This window comes from Eublepharis macularius, chromosome 2, assembly GCF_028583425.1.
Source record: "Eublepharis macularius isolate TG4126 chromosome 2, MPM_Emac_v1.0, whole genome shotgun sequence".
Classification (NCBI taxonomy): domain Eukaryota; kingdom Metazoa; phylum Chordata; class Lepidosauria; order Squamata; family Eublepharidae; genus Eublepharis; species Eublepharis macularius.
The window spans coordinates 24,871,475-24,893,141 of NC_072791.1; the positions used below are offsets into that span (position 1 = coordinate 24,871,475).

Consider the following 21,667-nt stretch of genomic DNA (forward strand, 5'->3'; position numbering starts at 1 on the left):
ACCAGAAACCTAATTTATACGGAGCCATCTTTTTGGAAGCATGCTGAAATCTGCATGTATTTCAGAACACATAATATCTTAGCAAAAATTATATATATATATATATTCTATATATAGAATATAGTCAGCAAGAATATATATATATATATTCTTGCTGACTATATTCTAGTCTCAGTCATTACTACACAGCACCAAGATAATAGCAAAAGAGACCAACGCTTTCGTCAGCTCTCATTAGGGCTGTTTAGGCCACAGTTCAGTGACCCATGAAAATAAGCATACCCAGCAGGGTTTTGTGCTTTGGTTTTAAACAGCAGGCTCTCTCCCCACAGCAACAGGAGAATGAAAAGAAAAAAAAAACTTGCAAAATGGCCTTAAGAATCTGCTCTTCCAAGAAGCAGAAACAGTCATAATTCTCACTGGGGGTACATAAGCCCAGCAGGACATGATTGGAGAGGGGCTTCTATGTGGTACATGAAAAGGAAGCTGGTTGTTTTTTACTCAATTGGATCAGAGAGCTTCCCTGTGATTGGTCACGGGCTAACTTCGAGTCCTGCGCAACAAACTCTGATCAATGCTTCGCATTTTAGGTTTGCTTGAAAACACAACAACAAAAGTTTTCAGCAAGGCTGTTTTTTTAAAAAAAAGACAACATGGATTCAAAATAGACTTATAAAAAGTGAAAGGAAATAACTGATACATTTATAGTTCTTAGACCACTGAGAAATGTCACTGAATTAAGTGAGAACACTAGTTGTCTCCACAGTAAGTATTTTTAGGAATGGCACATATTTGTGCTTTCATTGCAATCAGATGACAAAGCAGAATATATGCAATGGCATTTGAAAAAATAAGAAATCCTCACTTAGAAGCAGGAAATGTTAGTAGGGAAACAGGAAATAAAAGTTAATACTTCCTAACATTTCAAGTTAAACTGAGAAGGCCAATCATGAGAATTTCTTTCAACTGGGTTTTTCCCCTTTAATAATTACCATAATTATTCATAATAATGCCATTTTCATAATGAGTCACAAGACAAAAAGAGAGAGAGAAAAAGAGTGCGGGGGGAAAGAGAGACTAAGAGATATGACATTACATTACTAGAAAGAATCCCTCACCTTAGAGCAGTTTTTTTCAGTTTGCATGCATTGAGAAGACTCACAGACCTGCTTATTCCATGAATGAGAAGTGCATAAACAAAGCAGAATAAAAGTGAATGCAGTAAAATAAGAATGTAAGAATAAGGAACATTAACAAAAAGTTACACATACGAAGACATACAATTTCATGCAATCAACATACAATTCTGCATGTTATGTGCATCAGGATTAAGGAACCTCAATTTTAATAGAGTCCTTGATCAGCTATTTTGAACATTTGAGCTAACTGCTTACGGCACACAGCACAGAGATGGCAAAGGCTTTAAGAAGTTTGTAAAACACTTTCTCACTTCTGTGGGTAGACATGTCAGGATCTTTTTGTTTTAAAGCAAGAAATTAAGGGATTCCCCATGGCTGGCAGGAAATAAGGCAGCATGTAAATATTTTCATTAATATGAAAATAAGCAGAACTGTAACCGACAGGAAACAGAGCAAACACTCAATAATAATAGCAGCAAGGTGGGGAAAAGATGATAAGCATGTTAGAGACACACAAATAATGGATTATGGTAGATAACCATTTGAAATGCTAGATACAAAATAAATCTTTGTAACCCATGAAGGCAAGAAATGAAAACTCTCCAATCATATCTAGTAATAGAATGCAGGTCATTTTAAGTGCAGGCGCATATGTAAGGGGAGGGCTTTTTTTCTAGGAAAAGAGGTGGTGGAACTCAGTGGGTTACCCTCGGAGAAAATGGACACATGGCTGGTGGCCCCGCCCCCTGATCTCCAGACAGAGAGGAGCTTAGATTGCCCTCCGACTCCCCTCTGTCTGGAGATCAGGGGGCGGGGCCACCAGCCACGTGACCATTTTCAAGAGGTTCTGGAACTCCATTCCACTGTGTTCCAGCTGAACAAAAAGCCCTGTGTAAGGGCAAGTTTCAGCAGCACACGGGGACATGGTTTTGTTTAAAACAGGACCATTTCATGAGGCCAGGAATATTTTTCCTATCCTGACTGAATACTTCTGTACAGTCAGCACACCCATATCCAGGGATATCTGACACTGCTGTATTTTAGGGATGTACGACACCCTCTTCTTCTGTAGCACCGTGTGAGTGTGCGTGTGTGTCAGTAAAGTGGGAGGCTGACTTCAAAGAAGGGGCCACCAAAGCCCTGTTAATGTGCTTTTGGGATTTAGAGATTAGCTCACATATACATTGGTGATTTTTCCCCCTCCTATAAATACATGACAAGCTATTTACACTTTAACATCTCCTTGACACAATTTTTCTTTCTGCATTGAGATAGTCTGAAAAATACCATAAAGCTTTATATTGTTTGCTTGAGTTTACCCATAGGTCTTTGTCTGAAACAGCTGTTGCATCAAGGTTAAAACTGTGTCCTCGCCCTTTTTCTTCTCTCCCCCTTCCTGCCTCTCTGCTGCTATTCTGGTCATATTAATCATTTCTATGCATAGGCCCCAAAGTCATAAAACTATGCTCCTTTGAGCCGAGCATGATCATCTGCACATACACCCTATTCAAACATCACAGTAAGGTGTGAGTACCTGGGGATGTTCAAGGCAAGGCAGGTTACCCCTAAGGGCAAGGAAAGAAACCATGATCTTTTCTCCATGCTGCATACAGAGAAAAGTAAGGAAGCCCAGCATCCTAACTGGATCTCTCTTATTTCTCTAATGTAAGCTTATTTAAAGTTCTTGTTTTCAAGAACTTTTTCAAACTAGTCTATGGAGCCATACAAATTTCTCAACCAAACAAGCGGACAGGATCAAAACAGAATAATTAAGGAAGGAGTAAACAAAGAAAGCAAGCTAAGCCAGCATAATATAAATGGCTTGATCCATGAGAACACAAGAACATAATCATAATGGATCAGTTGGATCAGAGGTCCAACGAGGCCAGCATCCTGTCTCATACAGTGGCCAACAGGAGGGCACAGAGACCAAGACCTTCCCCTGACATTGCCAATGAATCCAATGAATCATGAGCAGACATCAGCCCCCCTCCCCAAGATCTTTCCCACCTTCTCTTCCCGCTGCTGTCTCCTGTGTCCCTGAAAAATACATTTTGGAGGATCTTTAGGCTCATGGGAGGGAAAGGGATAACTGTTCCCACTTCTAGAGGAGCTAGCCATGTTAGTCTGTAGTTGCAAAATAGTAAAGAGTCCAGTAGCACCTGTAAGATTAACCAACTTTATTGTAGCATAAGCTTTCGAGAACCACAGGTCTCTTTGTCAGATGCATCTGATGAAGAGAGTTGTGGTTCTTGAAAGCTAAGTTATGCTACAATGAAGTTGGTTAGTCTTAAAGGTGCTACTGGATTCTTTACTATTTTGTTGCACCCTTCACACACGGAAGGAGTTGGAATCCTATTCAGTGTTACTGTCACATCCTCAATGAAGCAAAAGTTTTTCAGAAAAGTAAACAAGTTTAGTGTTGTCTCATCTTACATATGCTTCCAGTTTTACACATTTGCTTCCTGATTATTTCAAGGCAAAACAATTTAAATATCTGGGAATAATAGCTTAACACTTTTTAAAAAAAAAAGATAACCATTTTTGTACAGTATCTAGGAATAAGCCGAAATCTGTCTCCCCCACACCCAATATAGTGTTGTTTCCCAAAAGATTACTTCTTAGAGTAAGTCCAATTACCTAATGAAAGTAATGTGCTGGTTTGAACAGAGACGAGTAACGCTTACATAGAGCCAACCAATTCAGGATCAGAGAAAATAACATTCATTCACAAGGAGATTTTTAAATTCCTCTGTTCAGGTAATCTTATGTACCAATAAACAGGTGGCCCTGATGTGCGGATACTTAAATATGCCAATCCAGGCCATCTGGCCGCAAAACAGATGGTTCTGAAAACCTGAAGGAACCTGCCAGAAAACTTGGAGGAACCTGCCAGTTTCCAGAAAAGTCTGAAAAGTTGAAAAAAATGGGAGGGGTTTAAATCCTCCCCAATACATCACCTCTGCCTGCAGAGCGTGGGGAAAATGCTACCATTGAGGTGGCGAATATGGAGTTGGGTGGGCGGGCAGGGGGAGCTGCCACCACAGCAAACCTGTGGTCAGGCAGGCTTGGGTGAAAGTAAATGCCACCACTGCCCCACTTCTGCTGAGGCAGTGAACAAGGAGCTGGGTGGCCAAGAGAGGAGGGAAAGGCCACCACTGTTGTTGAGGCAGCAGCAACGCTGGGATCAGGCCGGCTGGGGGGAATCCCCCCGCAATTTTTGCAGGGGCCCCCTGCTTGTTATTCTGAAATGACACAGCAATATTTAACATCAGCCACAAGAGCTGTGATTTAGCACCGAACACAGGGCAAACTATACATGACAGTGTCCTTGGGGTGGCCACAAGATGCTGACACCATCTTAGGTCGTTTAGAAATGCCACAAGGGCCCAAGCTTGATTGGGCCTGAAGCGCATATCTCCCCCCCCCCCCATCTTTTCAAGTGCCAAAACAGCCACCTAGGGGAACTGCATCAGCACCTGATAAAGCATGGGGGAGGGGGGGGAATGCCTCAGCCAGCTGCGCTGCAGCCTCATGGCATTTTTAAATGACTTTTCAATGGCGCTGGCATGCTCATAACAGCCACGAAGATGTCATCTCACAGTTTTAATGTTGCAATCTATCACACAGAATCAACTGTGTCCAAATTAGTGCCACTTCATTTTGCCAGTACTATATGAAATTATGTCATATTCTACTGCAGACAAATTGGAATATTCTGATTGCATTACCCATGTATCAACGAACACAACTTTCTCACTGAAGGGATTTTTAAAAATTGAAATGCAAGTTGCAACTGCCTCTGTTCAACTTTTCTGTGGAAATTCATGTGAACAAGAACATTTTGTAGACATTGCTTGCCTCTTTGATTGATAGTACTTGGCCTGAAATAGAATTCTATGGAACTGCCAACAGTGCTCTAGGCTACAGAGAGGTTTACTCAGGTAGAACTGAGGACTCAAGGTGTAGAACTCAGTTCTACCTGAGGACTGGCTAGTAAAGTGCATTGAATGCTGGCTTAGCACCAATGCTCAGCTGGGCTCTGCAATATGTATCATCAATTCATCTCGGTGGGCCTTGAATATGCTGAAGGAAAAAGGCCCAGACGAGGCAACTCCCAGGGCTTAAGTCAGATGAAACCTCCTCAGATGAGGAACCCACTGCAATATATGCCAAGGCCTGGAGAATTTCACAGCTCCCAGTGGGTAGCACAACAGCTATGGAGAACACTCCTGCCTTGAACTCCACTAAGCCAGGGTCAATACCCCATGTGTCCAACATCACAAGTTTCCCCACAATCACCCTCTCCAGACTACAGATGGCCCAAACCTGGGCAGAAGCCATCCTTAGACGCTACCGTGCTCAGCTGGCAGCGTAGCACTTCCTTTCCCCAGCAAAGCTCCTGAACACTTCATTGCTTCCAAGATGAGGACCCCCATTGATATATCAGGAAACGTGGAGCAGCCTGGCATGATATAAAAACTTTGAGATGCAGCCTAGAAACAGCTGTTGCAACACCTACGCTACTCACTCCTTTATAACTCATGGATTGCTTGCTCAACAACCTAGTCTCAGCCTTCTCTACCTCTTCCCTCCTGGACAGCTTCCCTATCTTAATCCATAGTACAAAGGCCCCTCGAGTGGATTAGAACCACAACAGAAACAACAGATCTAGCATCCAGGTCAGCGTGACCACAACTGTGATGGGGGAGAGGCTGTGGCTCAGTGGCAGGGCATCTGCTTTGCACGCAGAAGATCTCAGATTCAATCCCCACCATCTCCAGTCGAAAGGACCAGGCAGTAGGTAATGTGGAAGACCTCTGCTTGAGATGCTGGAGAGCTGCTGCCAGTCTGAGTGGACAATACTCACTTTGATGGACTGATGGTCTGATTCAGTATACAACAGTTTCAGGTATGTTCATGTGCGATCTGCCTAACCTCAAGAACAGGGTCTGGAAGCATCCAGTATTAACACCGCCACTGGTTTTAGAGTTATAACATACCACATAACTCTGTCTCCCATTTTCTGCCATGTTGGAATAGTTGTAGCAGGAGGGACAGACATAGCCAGATGCACTAGGGGTTGCTCTGAGTTGGCAAGAAGCCTGAATCCTGGGGCTACGGATACTGTCTTTCTGCAAGCTGTTAACCTTCCCTTCTCCAAATTTCTTCATCTATAGCTATTTACTACTGACATCCATGAAGTAAAACAAAACTAAACAAAATATGACCCCAGTGAAAAATGGCTTGGCAAAAGAAACCAGGGGAATAGTGAAAGAAAAATTACATTCACTTGCCACTCGAGGGCATGAATTCTCATCATAACAGCACTAATATATTGAACATGGCTAGACTGGCAAAGACATTTTTTAAAAGATCTTGCAAAAGGACTCCCCTACACAATAACAGAAGGAACGAAGTCTAGAGATGCTTTGGTTCATTGATTGTTGTAGAAAATAAGCAAACTGCAGAAAGTTAAAGTAATGGGAAAAACAGGAGTCTTATCATTGTAAAATTTAGCAGTGGAAAGTAACCTCCGGTGTTATATAGCTGTACTGCAACATCTTCCAGCCATCTTTGTGACTTCTTTGTGTGTGGGTGGGTGGGTGGGGGTGAGTGTATGTAGATGTGGGGGGGGCTCCTTCATGCCCCCCAGCCATTTTCCTATGCACAAACAGTGCTGGGGAGATTTATTTTCCTGTTTTGCAGCTCCATGTGGAGTGGTCTGTGCACAAAGAGCTACAAATAACGCTCCCCAAGTGCAGCTTCTGCATGGGAAAATAGCTTTGGGAGAGGAGGCTGCAGCCCTTCTGTCTCCCACTGTGGCATTCCAAGTTCTTTTGGGCTCCCCCCCCCCGCCCTTTAAAAGCTATTCCCCATTCCTGGTGCATGGCTTTGGGAAACCCAAGTTGGGTCCAGGAAACCTGGGTCTTAGAAACCAGAACCCAACTTGCTAAAGACCCAAATGTGTAGTTTGGCCCTCAGATGTTTCCTGTGCTTAACTTCAAATTGCAGAAGAAAGAAAATAACCACCTAACTATGTGTGCCGTTAGAATTTCTTGCAACATTTACTTAATCTAGCAGAAATGACATTGAAGAGATTGCTACAAAGTTAAAAAGTCCGTTCATCTCCCTATTTAGAAATTTGAGAGTTTCACCTTGGAAGCAAAAAAAAACAAAAAAGGTTGAGAAACTGGAGAAAGGCAATATCACACACGTACATTACAGTAGATATTTAATACCTTTTTGCTGCCGGTGATACAATCTCTTTCCTGGTTCCTGATGGGGAAGGCAGAGAGCCACTGGGTTTCTTTGGTAGAACAGTTCCGTTATTAACAGTAGTCTTTAAAGGCAGTGTTTGTACTAGGGGTCTTGCTGTAAAACAAAGAGAAGGCAAAATGAGAATCCATACCTATAAACTCACGCAGAATTTCTGAGAGCAAGAAGCATAGATGGATTGCACCAGGGCTTTTTTTCTGGGAAAAGAGGTGGTGGAACTCAGTGAGTTGCCCTTGGAGAAAATGGTCACATGGCTGGTGGCCCCGCCCCCTGATCTCCAGACAGAGGGGAGTTTAGATTGCTCGGTGGGGCCACCAGCCATGTGACCATTTTCAAGAGGTTCCGGAACTCCGTTCCACCGCGTTCCAGCTGAAAATAAGCCCTGGTTTGCACTTTTGTTGCTCGTTTTATATCTTCAATCCACAACAAACAAGGAATTAATTGGCTCTAACTACCAATGCAAACATTAGAAAAAGGCAACATTCAAAGGTGTAATCCCTGCTTTTTCTGTATACAGAGATTAAGATACTGAGCAGGCTTCACTGGAGACCAACCTGGCCACATTCTCCCTTCCTTCCCCATCACTGTCAGGGAATTCAGTTCCAGGGATCAGTCCGTTTGGGGCACATTGAGGTTTGCTGGTTTTAGAATATTGGCTTTTATGTTAGTTCGAGAATACTGAAATTTTAGGCTGTTTTATATTTGTGGTATAACAAACGTTTATATAAGTCACTCTGAGTTCAATGTGATGTAAAGAAAGGCGCCACTGAAATGCTTAAATAAATAACTGACATCCTCTCATGCCTTATGTTGAAGCATTGGGTGACTATTTCCTTTCCATGTGAGCAGGAAAGCAAAGGAGACCATAGCTTTGTTAGGGCCGCTCTAACCCCTAAATGGGTCCAAAATATCAAAAGCAAAACATTAATTATATTCAGCAGTATCTCATATACTTTATTTATACCCTGCCTTTCTCTCCAATGGGAACCAAAGCAGCTCACAGCTTTCTCCTCTCCTCCATTTTCTCCTCACAACAACCATGTGAAGTATGTTAGGCTGAGAACATGTCACCGACCCAAAGTCATCCAGCAAGATTCCATGGCAGAGCAGGGAATCAAACCTGGTTCTCCAAAATCCTAGTCCAACACACTAAGCACTATACCACCTTGGCTCTCTTTTTGTGATCAAGGTAAATTGTGTAATGTTTTGGATGCTTTGAAACACTTCAGCATTTGTTTACTTTCAGAGAACAAGTTCTGCAGCACAAACCTAATTAGTTGTCTGTCCTAAAGAACAATCCTGCTCTTTAAAAAAAATTAAGTCCATCTTAGTTCTTGTGGATGCTGGAATGGTTTAACTGAACACCAGGCGTTTCTTGGGGTCAATATATTTATTTATTTATACAATTTATATCCTTCATTTCTGCCCTCATCAGGGCCACCAGGCATCTAACAGAGTAAAAACCATACATAATAAAAACATATTAAAAAGCACTAAACCCAAACAAAAACACACCATTAAAGCCATTAAAACTAAAGCAAAATATAAATACAAAATACGAAAACAACAATTAAAACAGCATGAAGGAGAGATCACTACGGGAATGCCAGATAAAACAAAAAAAGTCTTCACCCACTGGCAGAAAATGGCAGCAGAAGGGGACAGCTGAGTCTGTATGGGGACTTGGGGAGAGGGTTCCAGAGTTTTGGTGCTATGACTGAGCAGTGGCACTCTCTCCCAGATTGCCACTCACATATTAGTAAAAATCTCAGCGATGCCACTTCAAACAAAATGCATTAATATACCATTTAGAAAACCACAAATGCAAACTGTTACACAGAAGAAACCATGCCAATTAAGAACATGTCATCCTGCAGTTTAATATGCACAGAAAGGGGTGAGGCCTTTACAATTTTCTTGACCCAGGAAAAGCATCCTTATTGCATGCACTGTGGAGCTCTCAGAGCTGAAGAGGAAGGAGGACAAACCCCTGTCCACAAAGAGTTCCGTATGCCCATTCATGGCTCTTCCACAGGGGTTATTTGCCCCAGGATCAATGAGGTCAGGAAGCAGAAGAGAGCAGGTTCCCACCTCCCACAGCACTGTGCCTCATTTGGGCACCTCCTGGGCGTTTCCCGGCTCTTTTCCAGTCTTTCCCAAACCTGCTTTGGGGCAAAGTTTTGGGGAACACTGCGGCGAAACCAGAAGGGCTGCTGTGTGAACGGAAAGTTCATTTTCCTGGTCCCGCCTACACAACTGCCATTTTCCCTTTCTCTGTGAGCAACCAGGGAAGGTTTTTTTTTTTTAATTGGAATTTGCCATAGCATCATATTGTTCTGGTATATCACTATGTCAATTACTGGTTCAAATATCCTTGAAAAAGATAGGAGGGACGGAGTAGCAAGAAAATGTAGGGAAACCTACCATCTGAAAGGCCCATTACTGCTCCCCAGATAAGGATACACAGCAGCAACAGAACTTCCAAAGGAAAAGGTCAGTGTGCGGAAAAGCCACCAAACATTTAATACCTTAAAATTAAATAAATAAGCAATCCTCAAAAATCAAGAAGCATATTATACCTCCATGTGCCATTATAATTACAAGCTTTACAGTGAAATCTTAAGTCCACTGAATTTAATGCGCTGTGATGCTGAATAGCACATAGCAAGAAGCCATTCACAGGGTCCACAGAAAAACTTTTAGAAGTGGAAAAAAGGATTTGTCATTTCTACAGACAGAGCATATTGAGGTAGCAACCAAGAATGAATAATACTGTTAAAATTCCTCAGTGCCTTCGTAGTCTGCTGCTACTCAATTTTTGTTGCTGAAGTGAATGTAAATCTTAATGCTGGTAACTATAAAAACAAACCCAAACATGTCATTGACTTCTGCCAAACTTTGTTGAATGCAACAGTTCAGATAAATCACACTTTTTGACAGTTGTCAGATGTACATTGAACAAGGATGGGTTTGGGTAGGTGGAAGGGCTGGCTTCAGGGGCTTACCTGTGGCAGCAGCATAAATTTGCTTATGAAGCTCAGAAACAGTGGTTTGTTTTAGTGCAATGCTGATCTATGGATTAACAGGGCTGCCGAGATTGCAAATAAAGAAATAATTGCAAGAGGAGGCCAAAAAAAGAATGCTAAATTATAAAGTTGAAATGAAAGCTTTTTACAAGCCTAACTATAGTATTATACGCTTGGGATCTGTAAATGGCTGGGGAAGAGATTCTGTTTGAATGAGGTGCATCTGTATTTTAACATGATATCTCTGAAACCTCAACTAATTTCAGAAATACTCTGTGTGTGTGTGTGTGTGTGTGTGTGTTTGTGTGTGAGAGAGAGAGAGAGAGAGAGAGAGAGAGAGAGAGAGAGAGAGAGAGAGAGAGCATGAACGAACACCTTTCTACATAAGCCATGCCATTCATTAAAACTAGAAGCAAAAGGTAACTTGGTACTAGTGGTCTAGAGCCTTCTTTCATTGACTTCTGATATTAGTTCAGGAATAGCTAATAAAACGTTTATGAAAACTGAAGGAGCAAAACAGTATACATGGAATTATTTCCTTACAAAGCCACAATGATTGGCTGTAACCTACCAACTGATAGTACAATTATTCAAGGGTTTACTTTCTCATCTCAAATAATATTATTTCTAACTATGTCCCTGATCTAGTCTTCTTAACTATACCCCCACTGAAACTTGTGGACCAAGTCAGCTGCAGCCAGATATAACTTGTATTTAACTTTGCCCTAACCTGAATAGCCCAGGCTAGCCTGATGTCATCAGACAATAATAACAACATTAGATGTATATACCACCCTTCAGGACAACTTAACTCCCATTCAGAGCAGTTTACAAAGTGTGTTATTATTATCCCCACAATGACAATCACCCTGTGAGGTGGGTGGGGCTGAGAGAGCTCTGGATAAGCTGTGAGTGACTGACCCAAGGTCACCCAGCTGGCTTCAAGTGGAGGAGTGGGGAATCAAACCTGATTCTCCAGATTAGAGTCCTGCGGCTCTTAACCACTACACCAAGTTGGCTCTCTGATCTTGAAAGCTAAGCAGTCAGCCCTGGTTAGTACTTGGATGAGAAACTACCACGGAAGTCTAGGGTTGCTAAGGAGACCCAGGCAATGGAAAACTATGTTTGTTTGTCTCTTGCCTTGAAAACCTGACAGGATCAGGGTGACACAAACTGGCTGCAACCTGATGGCAATTTTTTTGTTTACTTTAGCAAGTTTGGAACCTTTCACAAATGAGAGGGAAAACGAGTTGTTGGAAGGTCTTGTTTTAAAGAGACTTTAAAACAGTAGATTTTTATGCAGTAGTGCTGAAAAGAAATTTACTAAAGATTTGATGGAGAATACAAAAGAAGAATGCTGATGAACCGCAATATCTTTCATTCATGGGCCAATGAGTTGGTCTTACAAATTATTAACTCTAACTCTTGACTTTTCTGTATCTTTGCTCACCTTGAAAAACCTGGAAGAAAAAAAATTCAAAAGCACCAAATTCTCCCACCCCCCATAAAAATAAATCATGTCTCAGTATGTTGTATTATGGGATGTACAAGGTCATCACAAAAGGCAACTGCTATTCTGGAAAGAAAGTTCACCCCTCTGCTATTACTCCTGTACTATCACATCCAAACAGGTCATTTAAATAGAACTCGCGGCCAAGCATCAGTCATGAATACCTATGGAATGTTGGTTAATGCTGTTGATACTGACACAAAATTTTCCTCTTGAACACCAAAATCTACCTACAGCCTCTCTTAAGGGAGTTACTAAAATGTTCAGGAATCCAAAAGTCAGTTTGCCTTTCATTATGAAAGGTCTCAAACGGCAAATATTCTTGCTACAGACTCTAGTATCTATACAACAGATGAATACTGAGAATATGAATGAGCTGCACTAGATCAGACCAATGAATACATGTAGCTGTGCTGGATCAGACCAATGGACCAGGCTGGCTCTGCATCCTGTTTCCAATAGCAGGTGCCAAAGGGAAGACCCACAGTTCTCCCTCATCTGCTCCCAAGTCCCCACCGACTGACCATCAGAGCCTTTCAGCTACCATGGCCAGCGACAGACCCATCCTTCATATTTAAAAGACTGCACTTTAAAAGACTGCTACTAAAACTGTGAACCAGTTCAAAATTTGGGTTTGATTTTTTAATAGGTAATGTAAATGGGCTTGAAGCATCATATTTTTATTGTCTAAGCCAGAGACAGTATAACTATCCAAACCAATAAGAACACAGATACACATAAAAGGTGTATTAGTAATGGAGTCAAAGATCACATGCTGGATTAATTCTCCCTTCAACCAAACATGCCTGCATGAAATCGTATCTAATTTTGGCTGTACATAAAAACAAAAGCGGCTGTCTTGTGTGAAATACTGGGATCTGATCCATCCAGCAAAAAAACTAATTTTAGAAGGCGTTATCTCTGGCTTATAAGCAAGCCAAGGAGTGAAATCCTCAGCTTCTGGTACCATAGACAGAAGAATGATAATGTGGTGAATGCAGGTGGAGTCATAAATAAACAGGCTGAGTATGAAATATTTAAACAGCATGCTTCACTACCGTGCAGTGAATTGTCTGGTATTTTAGGGCATCGAAAAGGGTTTGTGGGGAGTGTTGGTAGTTTCATCTTCTGGGTCCCAAAGGGACCCAAAGCAGGTTACAACATCAATAAATTCATCAGGAAGAAAACGCCACAGACGTCAAATAAAACAAACAGGAATTGACTAACTATAACTTGGCCAGGCTTGAATTCAATAGTCCAGATCATCCAAGGGCATGAACCACAGGCTAAGAAGCAAGGGCGAGGAGTCCCCTGGCTCTTTCCCTTCCGATCGCACCTGTGGCCACACCCACAGGTTTATACCTGGAAACAGGAAGAGCAGAACTAAGCACTGCTTAGAGGCTATAGCTGGCACTAGTGAAGTTCCCCCTACTCTGCCCTCCCTGCTCCCTACAACTTTTCTTAGCCTACTTTGTTTATTTGCTTAGGGTATTTTTAACTTACTTTTTTCCATTCAATTGTGGACTCAAAGTGAGCTTACAATACTACTCCCTCTCCCACACAAACACAATAGGAAACAAAAATATTTAAAACCAAGTTAAGTTCTATCAGCAAACTCGTGTACCGGGAGGGGAGAAGGGGGCAGAGCAGTTGGTAGCAGCTCTGCCTTTGATGGCAACAGTCTTTTTTTCCCCAGGTAGGCACTTCCTTCCTTCCTCTGCAAAAACAGCTCTCCCTTCAGCTTCCAGGGGATGGAATACAGCAGCAGAGCAGGTAGTAGCAAGCTCTGCCTTTGACGGCAACAGGTAGGCAGGCACTCACTTGTATAACTTAAGGAACACAGCACAAAACATTGTGAAAACTTTCAAGCTCACCAGAACTTTTCATCAGGCCAGTTGTTACAAAACATCTGTTAAAAAAACATGGTGTAGTTGCTGGTAAGTGTGGTGTAGTGGCTAAGAGCATGGGACTCTAATCTGGAGAGCTGGGTTTGATTCCCCACTCCTCCGCTTGAAGCCAGCTGGGTGACTCTGGGTCAGTCACAGCTCTCTGGAGCTCTCTCAGCCCCACCCGTCTCACAGGGTGTTTTGTTGTGGGGATAATAGTGGCATACTTTGTAAACTGCTCTGAGTGGGCATTAAGTTGTCCTGAAGGGCGGTATATAAATCGAATGTTATTATTATTATTATGATATGCAGGCTTCTGAATTGCTGCTAATGTTAGATTACAGCACTTGCATCAGGGAAGAAGTAGTAAAGAACAACAGAGAGATACATCTCACTGGAACAATAAAGGCCAGAAAAGTCCCTGTTCAAGCCAAACTTTAGATTCCTGAACTGCTGCCAAATTGTTCCCTGTCCTCCACCAACCATTCTGAAGAATTATCAAGGCTACTGTTGCAGAGGAGTAGCCGTGTTAGTCTGTAGTAGCAAAATCAAAAAGAGTCCAGTAGCACCTTTAAGACTAACCAACTTTATTGTAGCATAAGCTTTCGAGAATCACAGTTCTCTTCGTCAGATGCATGGAGGGCAAGAAGAAACTGGTCAGATATAGAGGTGGAGAGGGGAGGGAGGAGTAGATGCAAACAGTAGCTTCTGATATGGAGATCAGTTTGCTTCTGTTAAGGAAGTCAGTTACTTCTGATAATGAGATAACCATTCATAGTCTCTGTTCAATCCCAGCCTGAGTCAAATTCACATATGAATTCATATGTAAATTTGACTCAGTCAGGCTGTGATTCTCGAAAGCTTACGCTACAATAAAGTTGGTTAGTCTTAAAGGTGCTACTGGACTCTTTTTGACAAGGCTACTGTGATACTGCTTAAATTCAACAACAATAGGCACCTGACCCATTTGAGTGGATGCATTTGAAAATGGATACCTTTGGTAGGTCCTTTTTTGTTCTGCATGGCCTGCTGCTCCTCAGTAATATTCAGGCGCCTCACCACGTCTGCCAGAGCCGACTTGAGCAGCTGGATGTCATCTTCCTGCAACTGGACACGCTGCTCCAGTGAAGCAATGCGGTCTGTCACCTCCATGCTGCTTGCGGCAGAAGCGCTGTCATCTAATTTTTTTTTGAAAGACAACATTTTATACTGTAAATATGCTGAAAGGCATAAAGACCTTTTTTCTATCATCAGTTTTTGGATTAAAGATTTAGAGTACTGGGAGAAGAACAATTGGGCCCAACAAACTATAGATAAAAACAAAAGCAAACTGAGGCAGGCAACAGCAAACCACCTCTCTTTGTCTCTTGCCTTGAAAACCCTATAAGGTTGCCAAAAGTCAGCTACAACTTGACGGCACATTACACACAATACTTCCTATACAATCACTTTGTTATAACTCTCTTCATCCTGGATGTAATTTTTTGTTAACAAAATGTGGGTGAGGGGGCTGGGCAATACCTCTGGGGCATGATCGGGCCAGTCAAAAGTAAAGGCTCAAAGTGGCGCCATAGATCTGTAGAAGACCTGCATGGCTGGATAGGACGGCCTCTGTAGGGGCTGGACGGGTGACAACCAGGTGGAAGCCTTGATGTGGAACATGACCCAGGGAGGCTTCCCAGAACGTTTTAGTACAGGAACCGAATGGGTACAGTTAGCCAATGGTTGCCATCTGTTCCAGGGGCTGTCTCAGATACCGTCCTAATATCAGAAATGGTGATAATGTGAACACATCTCCATTAGAATTGGTGTTACCAATAGCACAGAGCTTTTTTCACTTGGCGCTCCAAATGAAGCAGCTGTATACTGAATCAGTTCTTTCGGTCCATCAAGATCAGTACTCTACACTCAGACTAGCAGCAGCTTTTCAAGGTCTCAGGTGGAAGTCTGTCGCCTCACCTACTACCTGGGACCTTCTGCATACTAAGCAAATGCTCTACCACTGAATCATAGCCCCTTTAACATGGTTTTCAGGAATATTAAAGGAGGCGTTACTGTATTCTCTGACTGATGATCTTTCATCATTTTTCCAGTCAACATCTTTATGCAGATGTCTGAAGTTATGTTACAACACATAATCCAGAAGGAAAATTTGCCTTTTCTGATAACATCCTCTCTTGTCCGACAATGTCTGGCAAAAGGAACCCATCCTCTGCTAGGCAGCTGCCTTTTCAGGATCAGGGGCTGTAGCTTGATGGCAGAGTACAAGCTTGGCATGCAAAAGATTCCATACTCAATTCCTGGCATCTCCAACAGAACACAAGAAACAGTCCTTCCTGGACAGGCCCTGCTATCTGATACCCAGGAAAATGGCTGCCGGTCAGAACAGAGAATACTGGGCTAAATGGTATACAGCTGCTTCATATGTTCCCATACGCACTACATCATGTATGTCATGACAAAAGGGAAGTGATTCTATTACAGCAGAAAAAACTTTGTTCAAAATTGAGTATTCGACAGGATCCCACACACACACGCCGGCAAAGCATCAATTTAGGATGTCTGGTCATGGGATTAAGTATAGCAAGTTTACTGCTGAGAAGACATTATCAGTAGTGGCACTGTGTGGACGACTGCTGTTCAGTTAACAACGCACTTGTTTCAGGAGCTTCTAAAAATTCTCAAGGTTTTTAGGACAGAAAGCAAGCTTGTTAATATCTGAACTAACTAAATACAGAATCGAATCCAACAAGAGCATTTCCACGAAGGGAAGATTTCCACCCACTGAGCTTGACTTTCTCACCTCCTTCCTTCAAGCCAAAATGCCGCCACCACCCCTCCACATTTTGGGGTGCAGAAAGAGGAGAAAGGAAGGCAAGAAACTATGAGTAGAAATGTTCCATTTGATTTGAGATGCAATTAGTTATGAGGAGGACCTTACATGGAAGCAGGACTCTATTGAAATGAGATGTGGGGGAAAGCTGGCAGCCCAAAGGAATTGATTTTGTGAAGCCACTGTTGTGCTCGGTAGTAACTTGTTGTAGTGATGCAACGTATTAATCTCAAAATTAAGATTAGCAGGCACCTTGGCAGCTGCATGTCTACAGATGCAAGGTCCATGGTGTTCAAATAATTTTGTGCTTCCACTCACCTGGAAGTAATGTGAATTAGTACACTGGACAGACAACCCCACAACAAATTCAATAGTACAAGCGCTCTGCTAAATCTGATAGAACTTTAAACACTTCTATCCCCATGTTCTGAATATTTCAAAAACGTAATTTGCATCTTGGCAGAGGAACAAAACCACCAGTGCTATACTTTATTATCTTTTCCTCATCACATCACACAACAAAACATCTTGTGAAATTATTAGACTCTTTTTGATCCACCTCAGATATGGCACTTAACCTTCACTTGAATCTCCAGGCAGAGAGTAACACAGCTTCAAAATAGTGAAAATACCAAAAAGCCACTAACAAGTGAGAAACAATAATTTGGGTTGGGGGGAGTCCATCAGATAGCGTTGTAATCATAGGGTAGTCCACTTACAGTGAGTGGTTTGGTACAACAGCCTTTTCCCCTCACAATCTTGATTATAGCAATTAGAGGATTGTTGATCTGCTCTGGGAAGGTTGAAGAGAAAAAACGGGGGAAATATATGGCTTGACTTCTGAGCTGCCACCCCCAACCCCCCCTAAAGAAATGAGTTACTGCCATCCCCCCTTTAAATGTAGATTTAAAAGCTAATCCTTGCCAGCAAGTTCAAGAAACTATGCAAGATGCTCACACAGTAGCTGGTTTTAGGGTTTCTGCTGACACTCCCCCTGAAGTCCCCCTCCCCAGTGAATCTGGACATTTATACCTATAAAGTTTCAGAACCCAGGAATTTAAGTTGCAGCATGCCATCAAAAAGGGGTGGAGGCACTATTTTGTAGTAATTCTCCTCCTACCTAAGGAGCCAGTTCCAGAAGATGGTGCTGGGGTATCGTTCCAAAACATGGGAATGACACTGTGGGGTGTTGAGCAAGATTCTATCTCACCCCCCCCCCACACCCATGCTGTTCAACATCTACATAAAGCCTTTGGGAGAGGCCTCCCCAGGATCTGAAATTTAAAGCCACCCGTATACTGATGACATCCACTCCTCTCTCCTTCTCAAATTCTTGTTCTGCAGTAGCACCCGTGCCTGGAGTCAGTAATGGGCTGAATGATGCCATAATAAAATGAAAATAGGTAAGGCCGAGTGGGTGGATGCAGGAGTTGGCAAGCAGCCAGTTATGGATAGGGTCACACTTTCCCCTAAAGAACAGGATTCACAACTTGAGGATACTCCTAGATCCATGACTTCGGCTTCATTCACAAAAAGCATCTAAAACCAGGAGCACTATTTCCACCCACAACCAACCAACCCCCTGCCCTATGTTTGGAATCTCTTGGACATGCCTTAGTTACATGCCTTGCTGTCCGACTCCTGAACAGCAATACATTCCATGCAGGACTGTATTCAATCAAGACAATAGATCGGAGTTTCCCAAACTTTTTTCTATGAAGGAACTGCTAAATTAATTTTTCAAATCATGAGGCACCCCTCACAATGAAAAAAGTTCACAGGCCGGAAAAAGGTAACGGCGGGGAGCGCTATTCAATTACTGCTGCATTATTGTCAATAAAATTGATATGTAAAAAGCTGCAGTGTGTGCGAGGGAGTGAGAGCGTGCGCAAGAGAGCGCGTGCTTACAAAACATTAATAACTGCGATATTCCAAGGGATATTTGGAATTTTTCACAGTATTTAAAAAAAAATATTTATTTATTCCACAATTTTTCACAGAACCCCTGACAATGTCCTGAGGAACCCTGCACTGGGCGGACTGGTACCGTCTCCTATCAGCTTGGCTTTCGTCCTTGAACAATAAGCCTGCCTAAGGAGTGAAACAAAACAGCTGGGGAAGGGATGCCAAAAGGGAGGGGTTGGGAGTGGACAGATAGAAGGCTTCAGCACACCCTCCCTATCACCTCTGCTTGAAATCATCCCTACACTTCAGCTCTATAGCTCCTTTACAGCCACCAAAATCTTCTTCAACCCAGACTATTCATAAGGATTTCCCCATGATCAAATACAATTTTTTTTCCTGATCACTTTTTATTTTATCTATAAAATGTATTTATTAAAGGTCACAACCAATCACCATACCTAGCAAGAAATAAGTTATCAAGTGCCTTTGAAAAGGTTGCAGGTATATTCAGTGCTCAGCAGGGGGTGGGGGTTGGTGATCCCACTTGGGAGAAGTTCCACGTAAGGCTGCCAAGAATTCATCCTGGCCTGTCCTCGTCTAAATGGTCAGTGATGCAGATGTACCCTGGGATAAAGGGAAATGGGTCTTTCTTGGCTTTTGTGTTACTGACTGAAAGCAAACGCTCTTAACATTTAGCTCATCGCTGAGGCCCGTATGTTCCCTAGGAGTGCTCTGAATAAGTGGCAACGTTCATCATGCTGCTCCTTTTATTTCTCCACTAATTAATCCATGATCTCATACACTGGAATGATTCCTCGTGGCAGTCTTCAAGTCTAAGCAAAGTGATTAATCCATCCCCTCCACACCACATCCCAGTTTTAAAGCATCTTTCCGCTGCACAGAGTTAAGGCATGAAGGATGGGTCAGAAATAGGATACTAATGAAGAAAATGCACATTACAGATAATCTCTGTTAGTCCATAGCAGAGATCCAGATCAAGGCTTTCATAGAAAAGTATTTAAGAAACAACATCTGCCAATTCTATTCAAACTGCAGAAAGGGCAATAGAGAAAACTTTCAGAACAACTTTTTTTAAAAAATGTTCTGAATAGATTTTTTAAAAATTTGCATTAAAGAATGACAATGGAAAACCAGGTGAAATTGACAGCGTTTTGGGGCGGATCAGATTTCAAACAATTAATTTAAGAATGCGAAAACCGAGGGTCAAGACTACATCGCTCAAACAGCAGTGCAGACAGACCAGCACAAAGGAGCCTATTTATTTATTTATGGCCTGTCTTTTCCACTGGGACTCAAGGCGGATTACACAGAGTAAGTCAATACAATCAACAGAATGGGACATCCAATAGACAATGCATACAGATGACCACAAGGCCCACTTTTTCATGGCAAGATGCTGCATTGCAGCACTCAAAGTCAGTGGTTAATCATTGCAAGTTGTTAGACATACAGGAATGGAATGAGTAAAGCCCCTTAGAATAAAAGAATCATAGAACTGGAAAGGGCCTTACAGACAATCTAGTCCAATCCCCTACTCAATACAGGAACAGTCTAAAGCATCCCTGGACCCTGACAAGTAGTGCCTAGTCTTTTTTCAAGGGGTGCTCTCCAATTCCTGCCTGTGTTTCTTCTTTTCATTTTGGTAAACCCTCACAAAATATAGTGGGGCTTCACAACCACATTCAGGTCTCCTCACATTTAGGGTGTGATGGAAAGCAGTCACATGAAATTTGGGTTGTGCCTGTATGGCATCTGGAAGCACACCACTCATAGAAGAGGAGAAATGCCATGTATCAAGGCCACACACAAGGGTAAGTTGTAATGGGCATTAAATAAGAAAGAACTCAACTCCATTTTAGTAACTACTTTGTATTTCAGCTGCAAAAAAAAAAGCCTCCCTCCATTTCATCTGGTAAGGAGTTTGGCTCCCCACCTTGACCAAATCATTCTGTCTAATTGGATTTACGCTACAGTAACCTCAAGACTAGACTATTCTAATACACTCTTCATGGGACTGCCCTTGAAGCCAAATCATAAACTTGCACTAAATGCCACAGCAAAATTATTGCCAGACGGAAGGCAAAATGATCGTATTATACCAATTTTGCAATCACTTAATTGGTTGCCAAATAGTTTCCAGGCTCAATTCTTGTTTGTTGGGTTTTACTTATAAAGCCCGACAGGTTCACAGGACCACCTCTTCTGCTATTCTCTGCTGCTGCATCACCTCCATTCACTTGAACAGGGTCATGTGAAGACAGCCTCGATAAGACAAGCAAGATCTGTCCCAGTCCATGCTTGGGCTTTTTCAACTGTGGTTCCTAACTGGTAGAACAACACGCCAGAAGAAGACAGCAACCTCCTCCCCGCAAGCTCCTGTCCTTCTGCAGACTGTATAGCTGTACTTTTTAGAAAGGCCTTTTTGTAAATTGTGATGTTGATATTGGTTTATAGGTATATTATTGTTTTTTACAGGTTTAAAGGATTTTCAGTATGCAATATTTTAGTTCGAGTATTTGTTGCTAGTGGGACATAAGTTTAACATGATATAATTTAATTTTTTAAAACTAAATATACATCAAAATAAACACACAAAATTAGATCATGTTTTATTTAGGGCACTGGAAAGTTTTCTGGAAAAATGTCTGAATCTCATTTTTTCCAGAAAATCTACATCACGGCTGGCATGCAGCAGACATCCCTGAAGATCTTCTTTCATGGCCAACTTCTCAGTTTCTCCATCAGCACAGATCCATCTTCATAATGGAACCGCACAACACAGCAAAACTAGAGGATCCAATGATTCCTATATATAATTCAGTATGCATAAACCTTGTCAAAACATGTATAATGTTGCTCTGACTTGGATGGCCCAGACTAGCCCGATCTCGTCAGCTCTTGGAAGTGAAGTAGCAATGGCCCTGGTTAGTACTTGGGAAGGGAGGCCACCAAGGAAGACCAGGCTTGCTAAGTAGAGGCAGGCAATGGCAAAGGATGGGCAGTCTATAAATCGAAATAATAAATAAATAAAATAAATAAAGCACCTCTGAATGTCTCTTGTCTTGCAA

The 21,667-nt window shown here is 42.2% G+C and overlaps 1 protein-coding gene across 5 annotated transcripts in view; it reads right to left on the reverse strand.

Annotated features, from left to right (window-relative positions):
- The window catches only part of EML1 (EMAP like 1), a 177,254-nt gene that overhangs the window by 58,236 nt on the left and 97,351 nt on the right, over positions 1-21,667 (reverse strand). For 4 of the 5 annotated variants that reach the window (XM_054970600.1, XM_054970599.1, XM_054970598.1 and 1 more), the window contains exons 2-3: positions 14,836-15,018; positions 7,382-7,514 (exon numbers count right to left, since the gene is read on the reverse strand). In XM_054970600.1, the coding sequence (XP_054826575.1) occupies positions 7,382-7,514; positions 14,836-15,018 (316 nt within the window). The remainder of the gene's footprint in view (positions 1-7,381; positions 7,515-14,835; positions 15,019-21,667) is intronic. The other variant, XM_054970602.1, reaches the window with a different exon arrangement.